The sequence below is a fragment of the Stylophora pistillata genome, chromosome 9 (assembly GCF_964205215.1).
Source record: "Stylophora pistillata chromosome 9, jaStyPist1.2, whole genome shotgun sequence".
Taxonomy (NCBI): domain Eukaryota; kingdom Metazoa; phylum Cnidaria; class Anthozoa; order Scleractinia; family Pocilloporidae; genus Stylophora; species Stylophora pistillata.
In genome coordinates, this window is record NC_142527.1 from 19,067,839 (window position 1) to 19,090,200 (window position 22,362).

Sequence of the window (22,362 nt, forward strand, 5' to 3'; positions counted from 1 at the left end):
GAAACATTTGTAACACGATTTTGAAGTCTCCAATCCGCGAGGGAGGGAATCTTTTGATTCTATCGCAAACTAGAAAGCCGACGCCGTATTTTACCATTATTTAAATGTGACCGAGATAAAACTGAATAAAACAGCAGGTGCTACACAAAACAAACAAAAGAATATTCAGTTTTCATGAGTTCGTGCTTCATCAATTTTCTCTCCATTTATCTTCTTTTTATCGAAGTGCAATTTGTAAGATAAGTTATGCTTTCTAAGCGACTGATCGCTCCTTTAACTTCGTCGCACATTTTTTTGACGGCCTGTACTTGACATCTGGGAAATTCTGAGACTGAAAAACCTAACCCATGTAAAACGTTTGCATGTGATATCATCATGATGATGATAAATTAGACTTCAAGACGAAATTAGAGACCATATCTTTTTTCAAGGAGGATCAAATTCGTGTGTATAAGAAATTGAAAGTGCTAGATCTACGAAGTGCATGAGAAGTGCATGAGGTGGGGTTTCGCTGGTTTAGGCTATGTGACTTGCAAACGTTTGAAATTCTGAGCAAAAGCATTGCTCAACAACTAGACAGTGAACTGCAAATGAAATACATTACTATTAGAAGTTTAGCACTCAAAGCTATGATTTATTTCCGAAGTATTTGTCTAGCAAGCAGAATGACTGCCCTGCATACCATATCGTAGTGTAGCAAGTGTATCTAGAATTTACACATCAAAATAGCATTCCACAGCCCTTTGGATTTCGACAACAATTAAGATTTTAAAAATGTTTCAGCTCTTACCAAACACGAGAGAAAGCTGCTGCCAGGAAGGAAGGAAGGCATGGGTGACACAAAGTAAATAATCCGGCTTATTTTACGCTAAGCAATACAAATAACAAACTTCTACTACTTTTCCTTTTCCACGTCGATCAGCCTTAAATCGCAAGCAATTAGAATAGGAAGTCAGTAATTACTAACAACAACTGGAGCCTCCAGCATGACGAATAAACCAATTTTAGATGCTATTTAGACACCTGCATCTCGATATGCTGACCACAGGACAAGCCCAGAAACCATATTTACGGTTGCAAAGCTTACATTTGGGTTATACTCACTCGTGAAAATGACACTTAAGGCCTTCATTTTATCAGTTTGCTCTCTTTTCTATTGAACAATGCTAATGATTTTCAACCCAATCAATCAAATGGATGTAAAAACTTTGTAACTATTCACGCAATGAGTAGGTGACTCACAGATATATGCTTTATGAATACTTCAAATACAAATACTTAGTGGTCAAAATCGAAGATTACATGCACAAAAGATTTCATCAAACATATTTTGCAAGGATAACAAATATCGCGACATTTTCGGCTCTCTCTCTCTCTCTCTCTCTCTCTCTCTCTCTCACACACATTTCACTCTTTTTAACGCTATGGCTGTCAAATTACATGTAGAGTTACATAAACTTCAATTCGGTATCTCTCTTTCTTAATAGCAATTATTGCTTTTCGAGCGTGTTTTGCCAATTTGTAAGCATTGAGGTCTCCCTCCACAAGAAAACTGACTAACTGCGGTTTTGATAGACAGGAAATGTTTCCCAATGGAGACAAAAAGGCTGACAAGTTGTCTACAGTTTACTTTTTAAATCTCATAAACGTCAATGCATTTTTCCAATCGGAGCTCCTTTTCTCCTGAGTGTTGCAAATTTTCCTTCTTGGTTAAAACTCAGTTCTGGACCCCTGGCCTGTTATCATGCACGAATCGGTAGAATTTTCTTTAAAAGAAATCAATTGCGGTTTCAAACTTATCGCAGAGAAGGTCAACGCCAAACCCTAACGCATCCTAATGACGTGGCTGCCAGCACACAAGGGTGGAGCCCCGTGCAAGTCGTTCACTGCATACTTTTCACAGAAGAAATGCTTAAGTCAAAATGAAAAGTGGACGAAGAAAGTGTTCAGTTTAAGAATATATAACTTCTCTTAAGCTATTCAAAAGATTTATACTATTTATGCGCCCTGACAAGCCAGGAATGGCGTTAAAATTTCTTGATAACCACCCTGAGAGTGTAGTTGTAATATTCATGCCCTAATTTTCAAGACTAGCCACACAACTTGATGTTTTGCGGAGCAGTTTCCAATAGGTCATTTTCGAATTACCCTTGGCCTCTTTTTCAAGACTGACCTTAATTTGCATGTGAATGAGAACTAATCATATGAATGGATGAGTACCGGGACTCGCATTGAAAAGAGCCTGATGGTAATTCAGCCAACGACCAATCAGAACAACGATCATTATCATCGGTAGCCAATGAGAATTCAATGCAAAGAAAATTCTGACTCTGACCGCCTCATCGACTAAGATAAACTCTTGCTTACTCTGCGTACCTGTCGTCGACCGTCTCTCTCTCTCTAGGCGTAAAGCGCACCACTATCTATCTATCTATCTATCTATCTATCTATCTATCTATCTATCTATCTATCTATCTATCCCTCTCTCTCTCTCTCTCTCTCTCTCTCTCTCTCTCTCTCTCTAGGCATAAAGCGCACCACTTTTGTAACCTTTTGTATCTCAAGTAATGACTCGTTGAAGAATGCAGAAAAAGTCGTAATTAAAACGTGCATGGGTATATCAGTGTTTCGTTCGTGTTATGTTAAAATTTCAAAAGAACTGACGCATTTTACTACTTTTTATTAACTTTTCAAAAGTGAAATGTAACCTTTGTGGCACCCTTTGGGGTAAGGGTGCATTTTAAAGGGTAATTGGCATTTTCCACGGCAATTAATCGATAGATCGATAGCTAATACACACCACTAGGTTCTCTTAACTACCCCGAAAATTTTAAAACTAGTTTTATGCACATTTAAAAAAATCAGGTAAATGTACATGCCCTTTCATCCGTAGTCAAGATTGACAATTCAATTTAAGCCCTTGAAATGGAGTTTTGAACTTGACAAGTCCACTACGACTATGTCACTCAACATTTCGAGCTAAAATTTTTATGACATGTCATCCCATGCCAACTATTTATGCTGGCAAAGTTTCAGCTTTTTAGCTTTTTTTTGTTACTCTCGGCAACCATTTAACCAACATACACCCTTGACTGTAATGCGGGTTACAGGAGTGCCACTTTCGCTAGATTTTTCTCAAAGGGAGATTCCCATTTAAAAGCGTCGAAATTAAATAAACTTTGGTACAAACAATCACCACGCTGTATGCTTACTGACACATTCATTTTAAGATGGTGGATTCAAAACTATAGTGCTGCGATCAACCAAGTTGATCAATTAAAAATTTACTACAACCCACAGTTAAACCATACGAGTATATACACTTTATTAAGCCGACAGTAGGTGTCAAAATTAATTGTCACCAATACCTTTGAACACTGGTGAGAACCTTAAGAAATGTAGAAATTGTTATTTCTTTCATGAAGATTATGTATTCAATAGATTGATGTATTATATTCCTCTCACGGTCCTCACCTATACCGTCCCTTAAATTCTGTTCCTTCTTTCCCGGCCGCTTAGGACATCGCGTTATAACAGAAAGGGAAATATCAAGCTGGCTAAAACCAAATGAAGCTCGCTGATTTCAACAAGAATAGATGGGCAATCCTTAAATGGTAGAAAAACATTGTGATTTTAAGCGACCTCAGTGTAGTATGATAGTATAGTTTCGGAAACCTTTTTTTTTTATCCCACAGACTACCACGTGGATCCGCCAACCTTCCTCATTTTAGGTGACTTTCTTTTGCCATTGCTGACCCTGTCCCTTACCTAAGGGTGAGTCTGTTAATCGCTTTATCTAGGCCTCATTTCATTTTAATGATCAGAGGACGGTTTGGACATGTAGAACAGGCATTGACTAGAGCATCTGTGGTATCGTCCATTCCAAAGAGCGTGCATGGTTGCAAATGAAATGTTAAAAGAGGAATCAAACATTTGCGAAACTGACGGCATGTAAGCTACCCTACTTTACGCTGACTTTTGTAGTTTCTTACTTAACGATAGATTAGTGTTAAAGATTGATCGCTTAGTTTTAGATTTCTTGGTGCTCGGTTCAAGCTGCGAGATAACCTTACACTACACAATGACTCTTTAATCTGATTTCAGTACTGAAAAACGGTATTATCAACTGGGCATAGTTCAACTACATTTGTTCTTGTAGGATACCTAATTGTTTTCTATTCAATGACACGAGTTTACCACCATCACTAAGAGATATGGGTATTCAAATGAGACGTCATCCGCTAATTTCAAATAACGAAAAAACACCAAAACCCAAAAGCAAAAACAAACGAACAAAAAGTACTTCCAAGATAAGGGTGTAATCTTCACTCCCTAAAGTTTCATGTTTTATCATTGAAATGAGGATTAACTACTTATTAACACAGCTCAATTAAAGCCCCCCCATTAGTCAATTTAGCGTCCACTATTTGCGCAAGGGTGACCGCTGACGATTGCCTTCAGTCTTAGCAGGCGCACTAATGTGTCGCAATATGATGCAAACGTTCAAGGTCGAAAAATGAAAATGCTGTTAATTCGCGAGTTTTTATATTTTACTTCGATTTCCTTGCGAAAGTGAATAGCTACCTATAAAATATAGATCCTCTGTGATACTGAAATATTGGAACTCCACGATTCGTTCCATATCATTCCAATTGTCCATTCCTTTAACTTTTGAGTCAAGGATTGCGTAAGAACCACACACGTTAAACGGAAAAAGCTGCGTTCTCAGGAAAAACCGTTGTTAAAACCTATGCTATCGAGTTATGGATGCACCTGGGATATTTGCAAAGTACTTAAGAATCTAAGTCACTCTCGGCTATCGCCTCAAGCGACTCTTATCTTATAGTTCTTTCGTTGTTATGATCATAACTCAACAGTGGACTGTGGCGTGTAACCTTTTTGGTAAACCAAATGTCACTTAAATAATAAGAAAAAAGTTCCAAGTGTTTTACAAACGTGTAAGTGCGTAACTTGTTAAGCCAGTTTTGTTCGGGCGCGGAGCACTTGAAAAGTTAACTTAAAGATATTTAATCTCTGTCAGCAACTTATTTTTATAGACTCTCTTGCATTTTATCTTAAGAACGTGTCCTTGTGAGATGCAAGCAATATCAAAATTTGAGTCTACATGGCACCCTCCAGAATTTGATACTGTTTTGAGTACATACTGGTATAAGTCCAAGTTAAAAGCTTGCCAAATATTTTTCCCAAAGTCCGAACAGTTCACGAGATAAAGTGGTTCGAGCTGTTGATGCAGCAGGAGAGATAAACGAGGAGGAATTTGGAACTGCTTCCAGCACTCATCAAAGCATTCAGGCCATACTAATTAACCACTCTTCAAACATGACGACAAATTTCGATTTTGAACTTACTAACTCAAAGTAAATGAAGAAGTTTTTGTCAGAAATGAATACGCGTAAATCATGCGGCCATGACCTTATACCTTCACGATTACTGAAGGATTCTTCATCCGTGGTGGTATCAGAGCCTCTTGCAAAATTATTGAACTGTTCAATCAATCTAGGTCACTATCCTTCACGCTGGAAAATGGGGCAAGTGACCCCTTTAATTTAGAAGAACGAGGAATTTTGTAAAAAGAACTATAGACCCGTATCTGTTCTTTCGGGCCTCAATAACATTTTTGAACGAATCCTAGCAAAACAACTTGAGCCTTTTTATCAAGATATATTATCAGATTTTATCTCTCTTTCTCTCTCTCTCTCTCTCTCTCTCTCTCTCTCTCTCTCTCTCTCTCTCTCTCTTCCTCTCTGATCCACTCTTTCTCTTTTGAACTCTGATCCACGAACCGTACCAACGACGAACTGTATAGTAAGACATGCTTTTGTATTCCCTACCGTTAGGCACGAGTGAACATGCCGGCAAACTCAGTCAAAATCAAACATTTGTTGCCAGAACAAAAAATAACCCAAACCCTTTCACAAGAAGTCTCGAAAATGAACATCAACTCAATTAATGCTTCCGAGTAAACATAAACCTTCGACTGTCATGGCAAAAACAAGAACTTTCGTGTGGGTAAAGGCAAGATCAGTAGACAACCTAAGCACGTCCACCTAATATAAAACCTTAACTAAATGTTAACCTAAAAAAAGGACTAAAATCATAACTAAATACTGCTCCAGAAAATAAAACAGACTATTTAGAGAAAGATGTTAATTATAACAATTTTTTTCGCAATTTAGATAAATTGTCTATAAAATCTTTGACCAAATATTTATCATGGTGATTGCAAGAACTAAGAAGGCCCTCTCAAGCTTAGGGAAGAACTGCTGGTCGTTGAATGCAATAACTTCTATTCTTTGACAGTTTTGTTTTCTATTATCGGCTTTCGGAATTGATATGGATATGAATAACAAGACTTCAGCAAATTGAGTCTACACAGAAAATTAGCCAATCAAAAACAGTCGCCGCTAAGCTTCCTTTTTCTCAAGTGCCCTATAACAAAAGCGTGGAAAGATTAAATTGGGGTTTGTTCTCGCGGCATCTGTGAACAACAGAAAGAAACATCTGGCGGAAAAGCTAAAATCGAACATCGCAGAGAAGCTTGAAAATCACAAACAGGACAGAACATTTCAAGTCTTAGCACCGATCAACTTTTTTTTATCGTGTGGTTTTGATACTCTTATGAAAAGATATTACATTAAACCAAGCAACAACGTGAGCGACTATGAAAACGCTCAGAAAGAAAAAAGAAATCTGATGATTAAAATAACAAAAACAAAAGCGTCACAGCAACTAAGAGTTTTAATCTTATGTTCTAGCCACTTAACCGTCTGTGTGGTTTAGACACCATCTACTTTGACAGACTTCTTTTAATTCGAAAACTTTCCTGTACAAGGTTTTAAGCGCATATCTAGCGTCATTCATGCTAATTACAGACGTCGTAATTTTGGTATAGGCCAAGGCACCTCCTTAACCTTAAACCTTTGCTTAAAGTGACAAAAGTGTCCCTACAGTAATATGCACCAGCTTAGTGACAATAAGCTGACACGCATTACTCACAACATATACGAATTTTGAAAACAAACGAGATGAAACCGCATTAAGTCATAACACTCTCAGCAAACAGCTGTTCACACAAAGTTATGAAATTTTAGAAGGTGATCGAAATAGTTTTACGGAAAATATATGTTTTTTTGGAGTTTTAAACTGAAACCAAAGCACATCATGCAAGTATAATAATGAATGCAAAACTTCTGTAATGAGAGTCTGCTTTCATAGGCACAGAATGTTTAAATAATCCCAAATGAATAAAACGTGATACATGTATATTTAACTGAGCCGTTGAAAGGATGAAGCGAAAAATCAACAAAAACTCAAATAATGCTCTCTCTGTTTTCTTCGCCAAGAGATGATCGCGATAGAAGTACTTCCTTTCCTTAGAAAAGTACTTACAAAATACTTGGCTAACCTAGAGACATTAGTTATCTAAAACGCACCAAGAGGGCGGTTGTCGCGAGACAGTTTCAGATATCTATTTTTAAGCTCCATTCCTATATAACTGATGCCTAACGTAACATGAAATCTGACCGATGGTAGATTCATGAATAAAACTCGGCAGTTTAGGGTCAGTTAATAAGTGAATAGAATCTGCCCGGTTGTGGATAAAACGATCGCACTGAAATAACAGACGAGGTAAATGAAACTCATTAGCTTACCTACACACGCTTCCATTATGCATATTTGGTGCGTTAAACAAATTTAGTACATTGAAATATCGTGTCGCGCTGTGTTTTCAACGTGTATCTTGCGTCTAAGGGAGAAAAAATATTTTTTCTTTGGCACTGAACCAAAACAAAATGATTTACTCGCAGGTAAGCGGAAATAGCTGACACCCTTTTCTGTTCTCCACTGAATTAATATCAAATATGATCTAGACTGACTAAAATTGATTTTACATTATACCTTTCACTTATTTCCCCCTTCTCCTCTACTGGTAAAGATATTCAGAGTTTTTGGACGTCTAACAAAGCGTTGATTGTGAATTACAGAGTATTCCTGAACGAAATCGATATTCCGCGGCGGACATGACATTGCAAAAGCGATATTGCCCAGACGCTGAATCCAAAACAATTATGTTGTTTTATTTTGCAAAATTCCCGGATCTATCATTGAAGTATTCATATCTCCAAACGAACAGGTCTCGATAACAAAAATGCTAGGGGCATGTCATTAAAGAGGTTTAAAAATTGCATATCAAATGATCAGAAGAACTTATTTGAATTTCCTACAAGTTATACGAAACCGTTACAGCCCTAGTTAATATTGACGACAAAAAAGCAGTTTAAGTGCAAGCTTATATTTGAAAACGTAAATTGAACTTCTTACAAAACAAAAACGCAAGCTAGAAATTCGTTTACTCCTACAAGAGTACAAAATATTTTCTCACTAGGTTTTTCCTTCCCACAGCACTTAAGAAAACTTCGAATATAAAAAGAAAATGTTGAATAAGTAGTGAATTATTAAAATGAACAAAATCATATATTATTAAAACGGGTGTGCTGGAGCGTCCAATTTTTAGCAAGTGAAAATTCAAAACCGATGAACTTGCCAAATAACGAGAACTTAGAGTAGACTTCCAATATAAATAACTTTTAAAATAGTAAAAAAAAAAGAAAATGCACTGCAGGTAAAACGTGTACGGTTGATTAGTTCATCTAAATTTATGAATTTGTGCGGAAAAACCGACCACAATTCGAACGTGACATAATTACACAATGTTAAAGAAGTAGTATTAGGCCACTATTGAAGCAATCTAAAGCAAAGCATCTTGGGAAACCATTGATACCATATGCGGCAATTGACAAAAACGCAAGAAACCTAACCCTCAAGACTTTCGGCCAACATTTCATCGTAGACTATAGAATACAGCAAATGATTAAAATTTACCAAACTAAGCGCATATTTAGGCAAATGAGAAAAATAAAAGAAATAAAACCATTGTGGTACGGAGGAAAATTTAAAACGCGAGTAATAAAAATAGTTATGATCATGATAATAATGATGATAATGATGATGACATAAGGTTACGGATATGATCATAATAACAGGTATAGGATATCAGATGGATGCGAGTGCCTTTCTTTTTTTTATGAGAAGGATTGCAGTTTTATTTACTTTTTTTTCAAGAGCACGAACCGAGAGCGGGGGCAATTAAAAACCGCAAGCGATAATACATCACGAGGTGCACGACTGTATTTCAAACAATTTTTCAAGTTTTTATTTACTGAAAAAAAAATTTCCTCAGTACGTCCTCAGTGCACACTACTCGAAACAATTTTGAACGATTTGGGAAAAGCGTATATTTTTCTCCAATTCATTTATTAATTCTTTTTAGGAAATTGATCACTACATGACAGAAAAACCAAGCTAAATGTTTGTCGTAGCATTTTTTAAATTGGCCGTGGATTTATCTCTCTCTAAAAGCGTAACTTTCGAAAGAGTGCAAACTTAAACTACGCATTGCGCTCTTGAACCTACTGGTACATCCAGTTTTGTCACAAAACAAAATGTTTAATGAGCAGAACAATGGATGTGCTCGTGCGTGATAAATCTTTTTTAATCTTTTTGCGTTCTCTGCAAAACAACAACGTGAAATGACCCCAACTTGGCTTTGTCTAGAGAACGTGAACGACGGCGGCTAATTTTCAAAGTTCTATTTCTAATTTAACACTGTGTTCCATATTCAGTTTTAAGATAGATTTGACAGTGAGAAACAAACTAGATGACTTTGAGTATCACGAGATTCTTGAGTAAAATATAGCTTCCTTTTTAACGACATTGTCCACGGCGTCGCTGTTGTCTCGGAACGAGATATGTTGTTGACAATAGGAAAATAACAGCGATGATTAGACCGGCTGAGTTAAACACTTGATCACAAATAAAACATCTAGCTGCGCACAGTTTGGTTGATTATTGCTCTAAATCTAGTCAGAGTTTAGTACTGTAAGACTTAACAGCGGTGCCCGCTATTACTACTAATAGACCCAAAACTCAGACAAACAAATTGAAATTAACATTCGACAATCCCTCACTTTTGTGTAACTTTTGTCATTAAAATGAGAAAAATGTCAAAACAGACAAAAATTGAAAATTAGTCACTGACGTCATTCGCGCGCGACGCTATTTGCCTTTTTGTTTGTCTCATTTTTATAATTATGTAATATTCGATGTCTTATATGTTAAAAGTAAAATTGAAGAGACGGTTTGATGATTAAAATTAATTATAATTCGTTTTTGTCTGTTATGGTTTTTTTTTCGTTGAATTGCTGTTTTTGTTCCTACTGTTATTGATGTTCCTTTTTTGTAGAACTGGTAAATAAATTCCTTTTTAACAAGAAAAGACCCTAAAATAACTCTTAATATGAATTGTTTACTGACGGCTCTGCCAGAAACAAGATCAGTTTTACATCAAAACAAGTCGATCTTCTGGCTTGGTATCTTTTGAACAATTTGCTGTGTAATGATAACCTCCGCACCTCACCTCAATGCTTTTGACAATTCTGATCGTTTACACACAAATGCATGAAGGAGCAAAGCGAAAAAGAGAAAATACTCGAACAATAAAAGCATTTTTTATTGTTTACTGCATTGTTCTCCTTATATCGATCAGACACAAGCTGTCAAAGATAAAGAGCATCGCAGGAGAACATACATACATACATACATACATACATACATACATACATACATATGTTAATTGACCACTCCCCACGGGGGCTTTTCAGGGCCAATTCCCACCCAGTAACCACCCAAGGGGAGGACATCCATCACACAGTAATCTCCTGCAAGGGAAAATTAACGTCTCCTACCCCTAACCCTGCAGGAGACGGGACCTCCATTTATTCGTCCCTATCCGAGAAGACTAGAGTATCTAACCATTTCTTGATATAGAAAGGTAGCACATTCTTCTCACTTGTTTTAAGACCTTTGAGTGTTGGTCCGGCCGGGGCTCGAACCCTCGACCACCCGCACAACAGTCCAGCGCTCTATCCATTGAGCTAACTGGGAGGCGGTTGTAAGATTCATTAGCAGGAGTTCAAGAAAATAGATGTGGTAAGAGTTATCAAATTAAATCCTTCAAAGTTAGGAGAAACTAGACTTTTTTTTTTTCGAAAATCGCTCTTGTCCAAAAATACTTTATTTGCTGATAGTTGGGGGTTTTAAATGAATATGGCCAGTGTCTGTAAATTTGTAGTGCGGCGAGTTGACAGATAACGGAGAGAGCGAATAGTGTGATTGTTTATGATTAGGGAATGTGGTTCCCTCAAATGGCTTCTAGTCATATTTACATTTAAACAAGCTTTAAAAAACTCCAGGCAAGCAAGGGAATTCTATAGATTGCTCGCGTGAACGAAATTGACTTCGACTTCAAGGCAAGCCGGAAATTGCTGTCTTAAAACTTTAAGAAAGAAACGGACAAGCCATACAAGCAATTTTCTCTTCTACTGATAACCGCGATTTCAAGCCTCAATTTCAATCTTTATGCTAGATAAGTTAAGATTAATGTCAAATCATTTTCCTGACTATCAAATTGAAGTCGGTGTTGCTCCAAGTCATCCTGTTACGTGATAGAAAAACGATTTGTGCATACACTTGTGGGCCTCTGTCGATTCCAACTATTACGACACAACGTTGGTTACCGACGAAAACGCTTAAACTGAATTTTTACTTAGCTGTCAAAACATTTTCCTTTTCCTGTTGCCGCGAGGACATGAAGTGGCTGATAAGTAAACAAATAGGCCCTCTGAAAACTTTAGACATGTAAGAGTGCCAACTATTGCAGGTGGTCGCATCAATGTTAAAAAATTCTTGGACCGGTTACAGAAACTGATACATTATTATTACATCTTTGTTCATAACGTAAAGCAACCTATTTTTCCCTTCGTTTTTTTATTTCTTCTACGATGGAAACTGGAAAAGTCAATAAAAACTGAAAAGTGGACCGCGATGATGTCTCTCTTTCGCCTGGTCTAACAGCGTTTTTTTTTGTCCCTGAAGTACGATGTAATCAAATTATATCAAAGAACAAAATCAATAGCGAAAGGGTGACGGAGGGTGGAAAAGCTCCCCAGTTACGTACGGCGAACGTTGGTCAGAATTACCAAACAGAAATGGTGTTGGTGACTGGATGTAAATAAAAGCCTCATTATCATTTACGCAATGGCTGATTTCATTTTGACATGCATTTCTATGTTGACCAAGATACTGATAAATAACGTAACGCGCCTGACATCAAAGTTAATCCAAATGACCGCATTTGTGATACATGGGTAAAGACAGAACAAAGCAGAAGTATTTTTTGATAAATATGGTCACAGACCTACCCGAAGTGACCACTGAAGAATTCCGCCTTCATCCGAATCGTGGACTAGCAGTGATTCAGACGACATCGTGTTCCACGCGTGGAGTTTTACAACAGCGATCGGTTTTACTGATGGTTCTAAGTATCGAAGTCAGCTGTCAACCATGGCATATTTTTCTTTGGGACAGTAAGTTAACAAGTTTACGAAACGCACCACAATAAGCCGGAGAAGTAGCAATAATGAAATTTCTAATTTACATTTTAACTTCAGGCTCACCGCGGGTGCGCATATGTGAAGAGAAATCAAGGAAGCAATAACCACAAAATTCGCGCCAGTTGGTCCACGAGTGAACTAGCAAGCTGTTCAGAGAAAAATTTTAGTGAGAGTTTGATAAGCAAACCGGGCAGCTTAACAATTCATTTCTTCTCTAAAACGCTCCTGTCCTACTGGTACCAAGACAACGATATGATAGAGAAAGAATCTTTTTCCCCAAGGGCATCTCTGTGCTTTGCTCATACCCCAAGAATATATTAGGGCATACCACGAAGAAGTCCCGCTAATTGCGATTCAACAAACACTGAGAGAGAACTATAACAACATACCGAAAGCAAATATAGCACACAGAACTGAGCTAAAATTTGAGGGGCTATTTATCATTAGCATCACCTAGCCTTTCTCCTCCACTGACATTCAACGATTCTAAGATGTCAGGATTATGAAAACAAAACGACCTCACGACGCAGAGGGAACGCAAAACAGACCGCAGTTTATTGTCAAAACGCTGTATGACACTTGGCGGTTCACATCTTGAAATTAAATCCACGGTTAGTTAAGTTTCTTAGTAGCGAAACGAGCCGTACACGAGGCGGAATAACACAATAAACAACAATAACGGAATAATTTCCAAAAATAGCTCAGCCTAATTTTTGAGTTTTATAACAATTGGCAATTATTAATTGATGTTAAAAGAACATCAAGAAATATCGATTTTAGGTTAATGTTTTGTAAGGAGGTTCATGTATCTTCTTCACCTAGTTCCAAGCCTCTATATCGGGGAGCCTCCTGACTCCAGGAAGGAAGAAACGGACGGACGTGCGGACGGACGTGCTTGAGTGAGTTGAGCGATTTGAATCCTGTAGAATATGCCTGGAAGGGCGAACAACTCCAAAGTTACAACATCAGAACATCAAAACGACGCAATGATGAAAGAACTTCAAACTTTGCGTGCAGAATTTGACCGTATTCAAGAGTCTTTGAGAAGGCATGAGGCCGAAGGAATCAAACCGCCTCCCGGTTAGCTCAATAGATAGAGCGCTGGACTGTTGTGCGGGAGGTCGAGGGTTCGAACTCCGGCCGGACCAACGCTCAGGGTCTCAAAATAATTGAGAAGAATTTGCTACCTTTCTATAACCTCAAGAAATGGTTAGATATTCTGGTCTTCTCGGATAAGGACGAATAAATGGAGGTCCCGTCTCCTGCAGGGTTGGGGAAGGAGACGTAAATTTCCCACACACGAGATTACTGTGTGATGGATGTATAGTGAATAATTGGTTTAAGTCTTACCTAATTGGTCATAAACAGTACACGACCGTCAATCGTTATATATCTGATGCTCATCAAACCCTCTGTGGAGTACCCCAAGGCTCTGTACTAGGACCCTTGCTTTTACTCTTGTATATAAATGATATATATAAGTCTTCAAATAAACTTCAGTTTTACTTCTTCGCCGATTATATCAGTTTAATTTATGCAAACGGCGAACTAAAAAAAACTTGAATCTGAGATTAACGAAGAACTTAACAAAGTTTCCTCGTGGTTAGCTGTCAATAAATTAACCTTGAACATCGAAAAAACCAATTATATTATCTTTCGCTCCCGCCAAAAGACTGTTCCTTTTTATCCTGATATTAAAATGGTAAATAGCAATTCAAACACCAGTCAACTGTTACAAATGAAAGACTACATTAGATATCTTGGTGAACTCATAGATTCGAATCTTTCATGGAAAATTCATGTAGATTACATTTGTCAGAAAGTCAGTAAAACAATCGGAATTATCGCCAAGCTCAGACATTTTGTTCCCCGTCATGTACTTCACACTTTATACCGCTCTTTAATCTTACCCTATATCAGCTATGGCATTTGTGCTTGGGGTCACACTGCTGAAGCGCATCTTCATAAACTACTAGTTCTTCAGAAGAGAGCCCTTAGGCTAATGTTCTTCACTTATCCAAGAGCTCATGCAGTTCCGTTATTCTAACAAACTAAACAGTTGCCGATATCATTCTTGTGCTTTGAGCAAATGAGCCTTTTAATGTACGATGTCCACAATAATCTCGTTCCTGATAACATTAAGAATATGTTCACAAAGCTGGCTCCTGTCTACAGTTAACAGACTTGATGTGTTACCAATGAAAATTATTGTATATGTGCACGATCCTTCGCAGTAAAGCACTATTTGAGCAATAGTGAAAATCAGACCTGAAAAAAATTTCAGGCCTGTACGGGATTCGAACCACTGACCTCTGCGATACTAGTGCAGCGCTCTACCAATTGAGCTAACAAGCCAACTGGGAGCAGGCCATCAAATTAATTCGACATAAACCCGTAGATGATAAATCAAACAACAACAAACATATGAAACATATGTATGAACTGCGGTTATGAAACGTACAGGCCTGAAATTTTTTTCAGGTCTGATTTTCACTATTGCTCAAATAGTGCTTTACTGCGAAGGATCGTGCACATATACGTTTCATAACCGCAGTTCATACATATGTTTCATATGTTTGTTGTTGTTTGATTTATCATCTACGGGTTTATGTCGAATTAATTTGATGGCCTGCTCCCAGTTGGCTTGTTAGCTCAATTGGTAGAGCGCTGCACTAGTATCGCAGAGGTCAGTGGTTCGAATCCCGTACAGGCCTGAAATTTTTTTCAGGTCTGATTTTCACTATTGCTCAAATAGTGCTTTACTGCGAAGGATCGTGCACATATATGTTTCATAACCGCAGTTCATACATATGTTTCATATGTTTGTTGTTGTTTGAAAATTATTGTGTTGAACAAGTTAGAACTGAAAATATGTAGAGAGCCTTCTCTTTTTCTGGCACCTTGATCTGGAACAGTATTCCACTTCCTATCAAAACACTTTAAAAAAATCAATTTAAAAGCGCAATAAGGAAAAAACTTTTTGAAATTCTGAAAAAAGAGGATGATTATGTAAGAATTGCTGATATTAGAGTACAATTCTCAAAATTATAACTGTGTGTACTTCCAGTATATACTACAGTCTGCCCTCCTGTTTCATTCTGTCTATAAGCCACACGGCAAACTAGATTTCTTTTAGGATTGTTCGTCTATATATTATAATTATACATATAAATCATTTTCTATAGAATTCTTTTCTTTTCTTATTTTCCTCTCTTGTGCCCGCCTCAAATAGCCCTAGCTACTTCAGGGCCCAAGCATTGTAATTTTCTTATTAAGCTTAAATAAAATTTGTTTTTTTTGTTTTGGTGTTGTTGCTGTTAGAAACCTGGATGCTTTGTTGTTACTTAATTTTCATACCGCTTTTTCCAACTGTTCTCGTTGATTACTCTATAAAGAGGGGCATCTCGCTACAAAATGGCCCCAACGCATGAACAAGGCTCTTAAGCAAAGGGGAACTATAACTTCAGAGGTAACTTGTCATGAGGCCGATAAGCGCCATTTAGCTCTTAAGAGCTTAAAATACACTAAAGAGTTAACTCGAACACAGTTGTATCATGATAAAGTCACTCTACCTGCATAATGTTCGCATCTGTTGTAAATATTTAACACCATCTCCATACACAAAGAAAAACCATGTTTTCCGCCGATAGACTAAACATACTCTACTGAATGAGTTTGAAAGTACGACGCTTAATTCTAAATGGCACCACTTGACGAAGGCTACGTACCTTTGTTGCCAAGAAACATTCACAAACTGATAATATTCATGCCAGTAGGTGTGAAGAATAAAAACAAACGAATTTTGACGCATAAGTACACAAGCCCGAGAATAATGATCGACAAGGGGCTGACCATTTAACTTTTGAGGGGAGGGGGGTGGGTGATTTTGAAAAAAAAATCTCCTGCAAGCGCTTGTTGGAAGAAAAAAATTGCATGCAGCCCAAATGTAACAGAAAAAATGTACCAAAAAATCGGAAAAAATATCCTGCACAGCAGATTGCTCGAAAAAAAATTTCTTGTTGACCAGAAATCACCCACCCCCCCTCCCCCCTCAAAAGTTAAATGGTCGGCTCCTAACATGAAATTGTACATTTGTTGGACAATAGCCTTGGAAAAGCACTCGTTAACAAGGATTCAACGACAAAGACTCTTTTGCTTAATTGGATTAATGCAAACGGTTCACCCAGTTCAGCCACTGATGGTAGCTTTTTTCACTTGTTTTGCATGGAGTTGCACCAAACCAACATCATTTATCCGATGAATCGATTTATCACTTTCTTTTAACACACCTAGATTCACCTCATAAGTAGTAAAGATTAATAAGTTCATGCACATTCTCCCTGTGAAGTTCGTAAATTGAGCGGCTACCTTTCTGGCGATGTACATGTTGACAGTGGTAAATCTTCGGCAGAGTCTTACGTCGATGAAGATGAAGGCAATGATGATGATGATGATGATGATGGGATTACGTTGGAAAGTAAATTGCAGTTAAGCTCGTCCTGACCTAAATCCATGCGAAATGTTGAAGAAAACACTGCTGAGTTTCATAATTCATTACCTATTAACAATCATTGGACTAAAAGCTGAAATTTAAGGAGCAAGTGGAGTTCAATGATCTGTCATCATTATCATCGTTATTTGCCTTATTTTAACAATTAAAAAATAGTTAATTACAGCGATAACAGTCAGAAGGCGAGGAGACCTAAGAAGCCACCAGGCTTATGGGAGAGCCACCTCACTTATAATAATAAATTAAGTAAAGAAAAAGTGCTGCGGCTTGGCCAATTCAGTGATTATTTAAGTAAAAACTCTTGCAATTTCGCTTTAAAGCTAAGAAAGTTTGACGAACGAGTGACTGAAATAGGGAGAGAGTTCCAAATTTTAGGACCTTTGTAGAGAATTGTAAACTGCTTGACATTTGTACGGCACAAATGCGTTCGATAATTACAGGCTGTTCTGGTACCATAGTTGTGAATTTGGCTATTCCTTACAAAAAGATCGAGAAGCAATGGGGGCAATAAGTTATTTTTGAAATAAAACATAAATTTAGCGATTTCAAACGTATTGACTTGGAAAATATCTAAAATTCTTAGTTTGGAGAATAAAGGGGCAGAGTGGTCTCGATAGTCTGAGTTGGTGATAGCCCGCACAGCTCGTTTTTGCAATCGAATTCAAGGTTGGTCAGTAACAGTACCTCGCTGTTGCAACAACCTGCGCTCATACTGTGTGGATCAGTGATCCCCAAAGTACGAGGCGATTCGTTTTAAACTGGATTCAATAATAAAGTTTCGATTTATATACAGACTGAGATTGCGTAACCAAAGTCCACTTCCTGACTCGTTAGAAGGTTGTTTTTCCCAGGTATTGAAACACTGATTGTTTACCCAGCATATACCTAGTTTTACTGTATCAGCACAAGTGATATTTATGGAATGCACCTTGGTCAATCGTTTGGTATTGAAATTAAAATAATGCAAACATTTTTCGGGTCACAAAGTTCAAGTAGGTAATTTGATTTCTCTAGCATATGCCATGTAGATTCGCTGACAATTTAAAATATCATTAAAGAAAGATCATAAAATCAGCTGCAGAGGCTCAACAACATTAACGAGATTTTGAAAAAAATAAAAAACGATTCAACCGATTTAAAGCCAATATATCTAAGTAGCAGATAAAAAAAGGAGATTTGTCTAAGTGGATTCTCAGTGTTCACGAGAGATTATTTCTGGGTGCTATAATCATAATTGTGCATTCGGTACTTAAGAAACTATGTAATTCAGATATTTGTAGCTTCCAGGGATATTGTTCAAAGACTAAGAATACCTCAAATAATTTCAATTACATGCAAACAGACGAGACGCGACACTGACCTGAAGTAAATTTTCCGTTAACGTCCGCTTGAATATTCTAACTGACATTCTCTCTGATGGAGAACACGCGAAGCCATAAGGAAACACCGAGAAGATTGTTTCACACGTCAACACTAATGACCAGTGTTTCGAGATATTGAATATTCCCTCTTCTTACCATAGTTGGAAAGCGATTTAAATCATGAATAATTGAGATAAAGCCACAAGGAGGCCTCTTTCGCCAATGGCAAGTAACACGCGTCCATTAGCTCACATCTGGAGTGAATGGAGAAGGATAAAGAATATCTGGATTTCACCATTAACAATGTGAAATCGCAGCGGTGTGACACATAAATTAGCACCTCAAAAGATAAAGATACTTGAGTACACGACACGTTTTATTTGGACTGCTATCTAAACTTAATAGTAAGGATCAGTCAAGCTATAGTTACAGTTGGTCAGTGCGCAAAAACACCAAGATTTTATCGTTGTGTGTTATATTTCCGCCATATCAAGGCATCTTTGATTGTTAACAGATTTTTCAACAAACGTATATCACACTTCTCAGAAAGTGCAACGGAGGGCACACCAAAATGTTTTCCAGATGAATAGTCCTTGAAAAGCAAGGCACCATCAAATGTTTCATCAACAAGGGTTATCCCAGGAATAAATAAAAAAACATACATTTAAAGAGGAGAGGAATTTTTTTTTGGAAGAAGCGAAGTGCACTTCCGAAGCTGCCCGTTGAAGTTTGAATAAGCTTTTAAGTCATTCGCGGACACGTAAACAACTTAGAATCGTGTTTTGCTGAAAAAAAAAATCCTTTTAAACACTTTAAGCTGTAAATTGTTCTAAGAGGTTGAACTTGTTTAGAATTATTTCTGAATAAGTCATGTCATGTTTTTTGTTAATGTTGACATAGGATGGGGTAGTAAATGTTATTAATACCACAAGGAAAAAAGAAAATCCATGACAGTGCGATTATCTCCAACTCCGAATTATGCGATATCTAAAAACAAAGCATGCGTTTTCGCAGTAATAAATCTATAGTGTGCAGATAATTAAGAACTACATCTAGACTTCGATCAACAATGGAAACTGGAAAACATCGAAGGCCACTTGGGAAACGTGTACCACTGATATCCTACACTAAAACACAAAACTAGAACTTCAACAAATAATTGGCCTTCGACATCATGTTGCTCGTATTGACTACTTGTAATAAATTTGATTAAAATAGGCTGAATAGCTATTATTTTTTAAGAATAAAGTTTAATGTAGCAGTCCTTTAGTGTTCTCAGAAAATATAACATTCGGTCAGTCTCTACGAGTTTCCATGACAACACACAAATTCCAGGGTTTTCCAAGCCTAGATGTCGGATTAGTGTTCAATGATCTGAAGACCCAAACGAAACCTGTTTTATACAGTTCATCAATTAAACATTTAACAACTACCACGGTCTCGAAAACTGGGGAAGTCTACATTTTCGACAGCCGTTCGCAACGATGATACTAAAAATGCCAGTGAAGCGAAGTACATTATTCGGCCGAAAAAGAAGCTTGCCAAAACTGCTGACTTCAATGAGATAGTCACGTGATATGCCACAGTCTCACTGTGGACAGGACATGCTCTTCGCGGTGCTAGTTATGTTTCGTTTCATCCCGATACGAATACAAATGACGCAGGTGTTATTTAAAAGGACACGGAGCAATAACCACAACTTCAAACAAATTTCAGTCGATAATTCAAGGGCGGAGAAAACTAGCGCAAGTTATGTTTCCAAGATATAATTTGCAAGTTTGAAACAGTATTACAAAACAGCAAACCCACCCGGAAATTCTACTATCAATATCCTACACATTTCAACTCAGTCTTGCAATATCTTAGGAGGAAAACATTCATTGATAACAGCCCATACACTATTGAGAAAAATATCGCACTAAATAGGTGCTTTGCAGAAACGGTTCAAGTCGCTAACAGCTTTTCGTTCGGTCACCAACATCAGTTCTTCATTTTTGTGCAAATTCCTTGGAGATCGAAAACAAAAGTTTCAGAATACAAATTAGCAGTAGGAAACTCAGAAAGGACTATTTGGCTGCGTCGTATCTACCTAAAATCGGAGGAACCTATTAGAAAAACTTTGAAAGCGTAAGAACCTTTCTCCTTTCTGGCTGTGCCCTTAAAATTGCGCCGGCCTAGTGCATAGTTTGTCTGTAGCTTTGCAATGTATTGATTGAAAAGCAACTGCATGTTTTGTGGAATAATTTACTTGTAATCTTTACCTAAGGCACCTGTATTTGTACTCAGCACTTGAAAATAACGTCACACTTTGTATCTTTTTTTTTTCGGTTAGATCTAATGTTTTTTGTTGATTGCACTGTGCTCCAATATTTGGAACTTAATCACGCTTATTTTCGAATATTTCAACTTCCACTTTCATTTTTGTCTGTGTATGATGCCAAATTGAATAATTGCTTTGCAGTTAAATCTGATACAGACAGGTTGTCTATGAAATAAAAATATTCTGATATCAAGTTCGGACAAAATTTTGACCAGTTAATTGCGCACTTAAGATCGAGGGAAAGACATTTTGTAAAGGTAAATGTAATTTTCTCCAGGTTGCAGTTCGATTTCGATAGCTTTGGATAAAACCTTTGTCACGGATGGGAGGACAATGTTTTTTAACTGTGTTTTCAGACTCTTTAACGCTGATATCTGACTCGATCGACTAAAAACTTAACAAAATTATTACACATGTATAGCATTAGTTGTAAACAGCGCAAATGTTCGAAGAAAGTCTCTAATAAACTTGAAAATATTGACAGATATTGATTCCTAAACGATACTATAGGGCGATTGATCTACTAAACAAAAGAAGCACTTGGACACTGTTAACCAAAATGGCTACCGATTATGACCGTACAAACAGACAGACAACTAGCTCACTTCCTCAAATCCGAGAGAGAAAAGCCGTAGCTAGCCTAAATTATGCAGTTTACAATCATCTTATACGAAATTTTGAAATCTACGAATAAACCATAGGGTAAAAATTCCCTTTAAGTGGTATGGAAAGTACAATACCTCAGTGATCACCAAATTTTCAACAAACAGTGCGTTTTCATTCTTTGCTGCAACGCGACTCTAACTAAAGCACTGACTCACCTTATTTTTGTCAATCTGTTCCAGTTTGGTCTTGAGGCTTTTCATATTTAAGTCATTGACATTAATCCCAGCCTTGTTTTCTTCTTGACAATTAAGAGATAAATCAGGTCTGAGGTGTTAATAAATTCGCACAAATGCTATCGGCAAACACCTTTTCACATTCAATCACAACTTCATCTGAGATAAGAATTGTCTTTTGAAGCCACAAGACTAAAAGGAGAGCCGAGAAAAGAGCTCGAACTAAAAACAGCTGCGTTTAACTTCCACGGAAATAGCATAGATGCCTAACGAAGGAACGATCCTTGTGGACGGCAAAACACATGTAAATTAAAACGCATTCCTCGACACAAGAGAGCAAGCCAACCTTGTATGCAATTACAAAATTATTCTCATACAATCCTTCCACAATAGGAAAGCATGATAAGGATGAATTATGCTTCAGTTGCTGCACAATTGGTTCATCATCAAAAAGAGATAAAAGCGGTTTCAAATGAAATTTCGGAGCGACAAACTTCACATATGACAAGCAAAACTCTTGAAGTATGTTAATTCGTTATTTACAAATGATATATTGACCTACTAACAGACTGATGCTGTGCTACAGAAACAATAAATATTGATCAATGATACCTTTAAGTCATATCTTTAAAGGAAGCTGCCACTTTTTAATAAACTTTAACGATTTTTTTTCTCTACGTGTCTTCGTTTCACTAAAAACGTGTTCTGCATTGTTCATGTTTCTTTTGTTGTACATATTTAAAAGATTAATTAGTCTTTGTTCATTAAAAAGTCAATAGACTTTTTCTATTTTTTTATT

The 22,362-nt window shown here is 37.2% G+C and overlaps 1 protein-coding gene, 1 long non-coding RNA gene and 1 pseudogene across 12 annotated transcripts in view; 1 reads left to right on the plus strand and 2 right to left on the minus strand.

Annotated features, from left to right (window-relative positions):
• The window catches only part of LOC148723663 (uncharacterized), a 270,515-nt pseudogene that overhangs the window by 77,260 nt on the left and 170,893 nt on the right, over positions 1-22,362 (minus strand).
• The window catches only part of LOC111331319 (voltage-gated inwardly rectifying potassium channel KCNH6), a 48,392-nt gene that overhangs the window by 11,487 nt on the left and 14,543 nt on the right, over positions 1-22,362 (minus strand). Inside the window, exons 1-2 of one of the 11 annotated variants that reach the window (XM_022936410.2) lie at positions 18,404-18,420; positions 16,902-17,037 (exon numbers count right to left, since the gene is read on the minus strand). The exons of 4 other annotated variants lie outside the window; for them this stretch is intronic. In XM_022936410.2, coding sequence (XP_022792145.2) covers positions 16,902-16,919 — 18 coding nt within the window. In that variant the 5' untranslated portion in view covers positions 16,920-17,037; positions 18,404-18,420. Of the gene's footprint in view, positions 1-790; positions 848-7,920; positions 8,067-12,341; positions 12,546-16,901; positions 17,038-18,403; positions 18,600-21,545; positions 21,629-22,362 lie in introns of those variants that run through there. 6 more of the 11 variants (XM_022936409.2, XM_022936404.2, XM_088732118.1 and 3 more) reach the window with 6 other exon arrangements.
• On the plus strand, positions 13,012-14,045 carry LOC148723664 (uncharacterized). The gene is made up of 2 exons (XR_015991355.1): positions 13,012-13,144; positions 13,356-14,045. It is a non-coding gene; the product is annotated as an uncharacterized LOC148723664 (long non-coding RNA).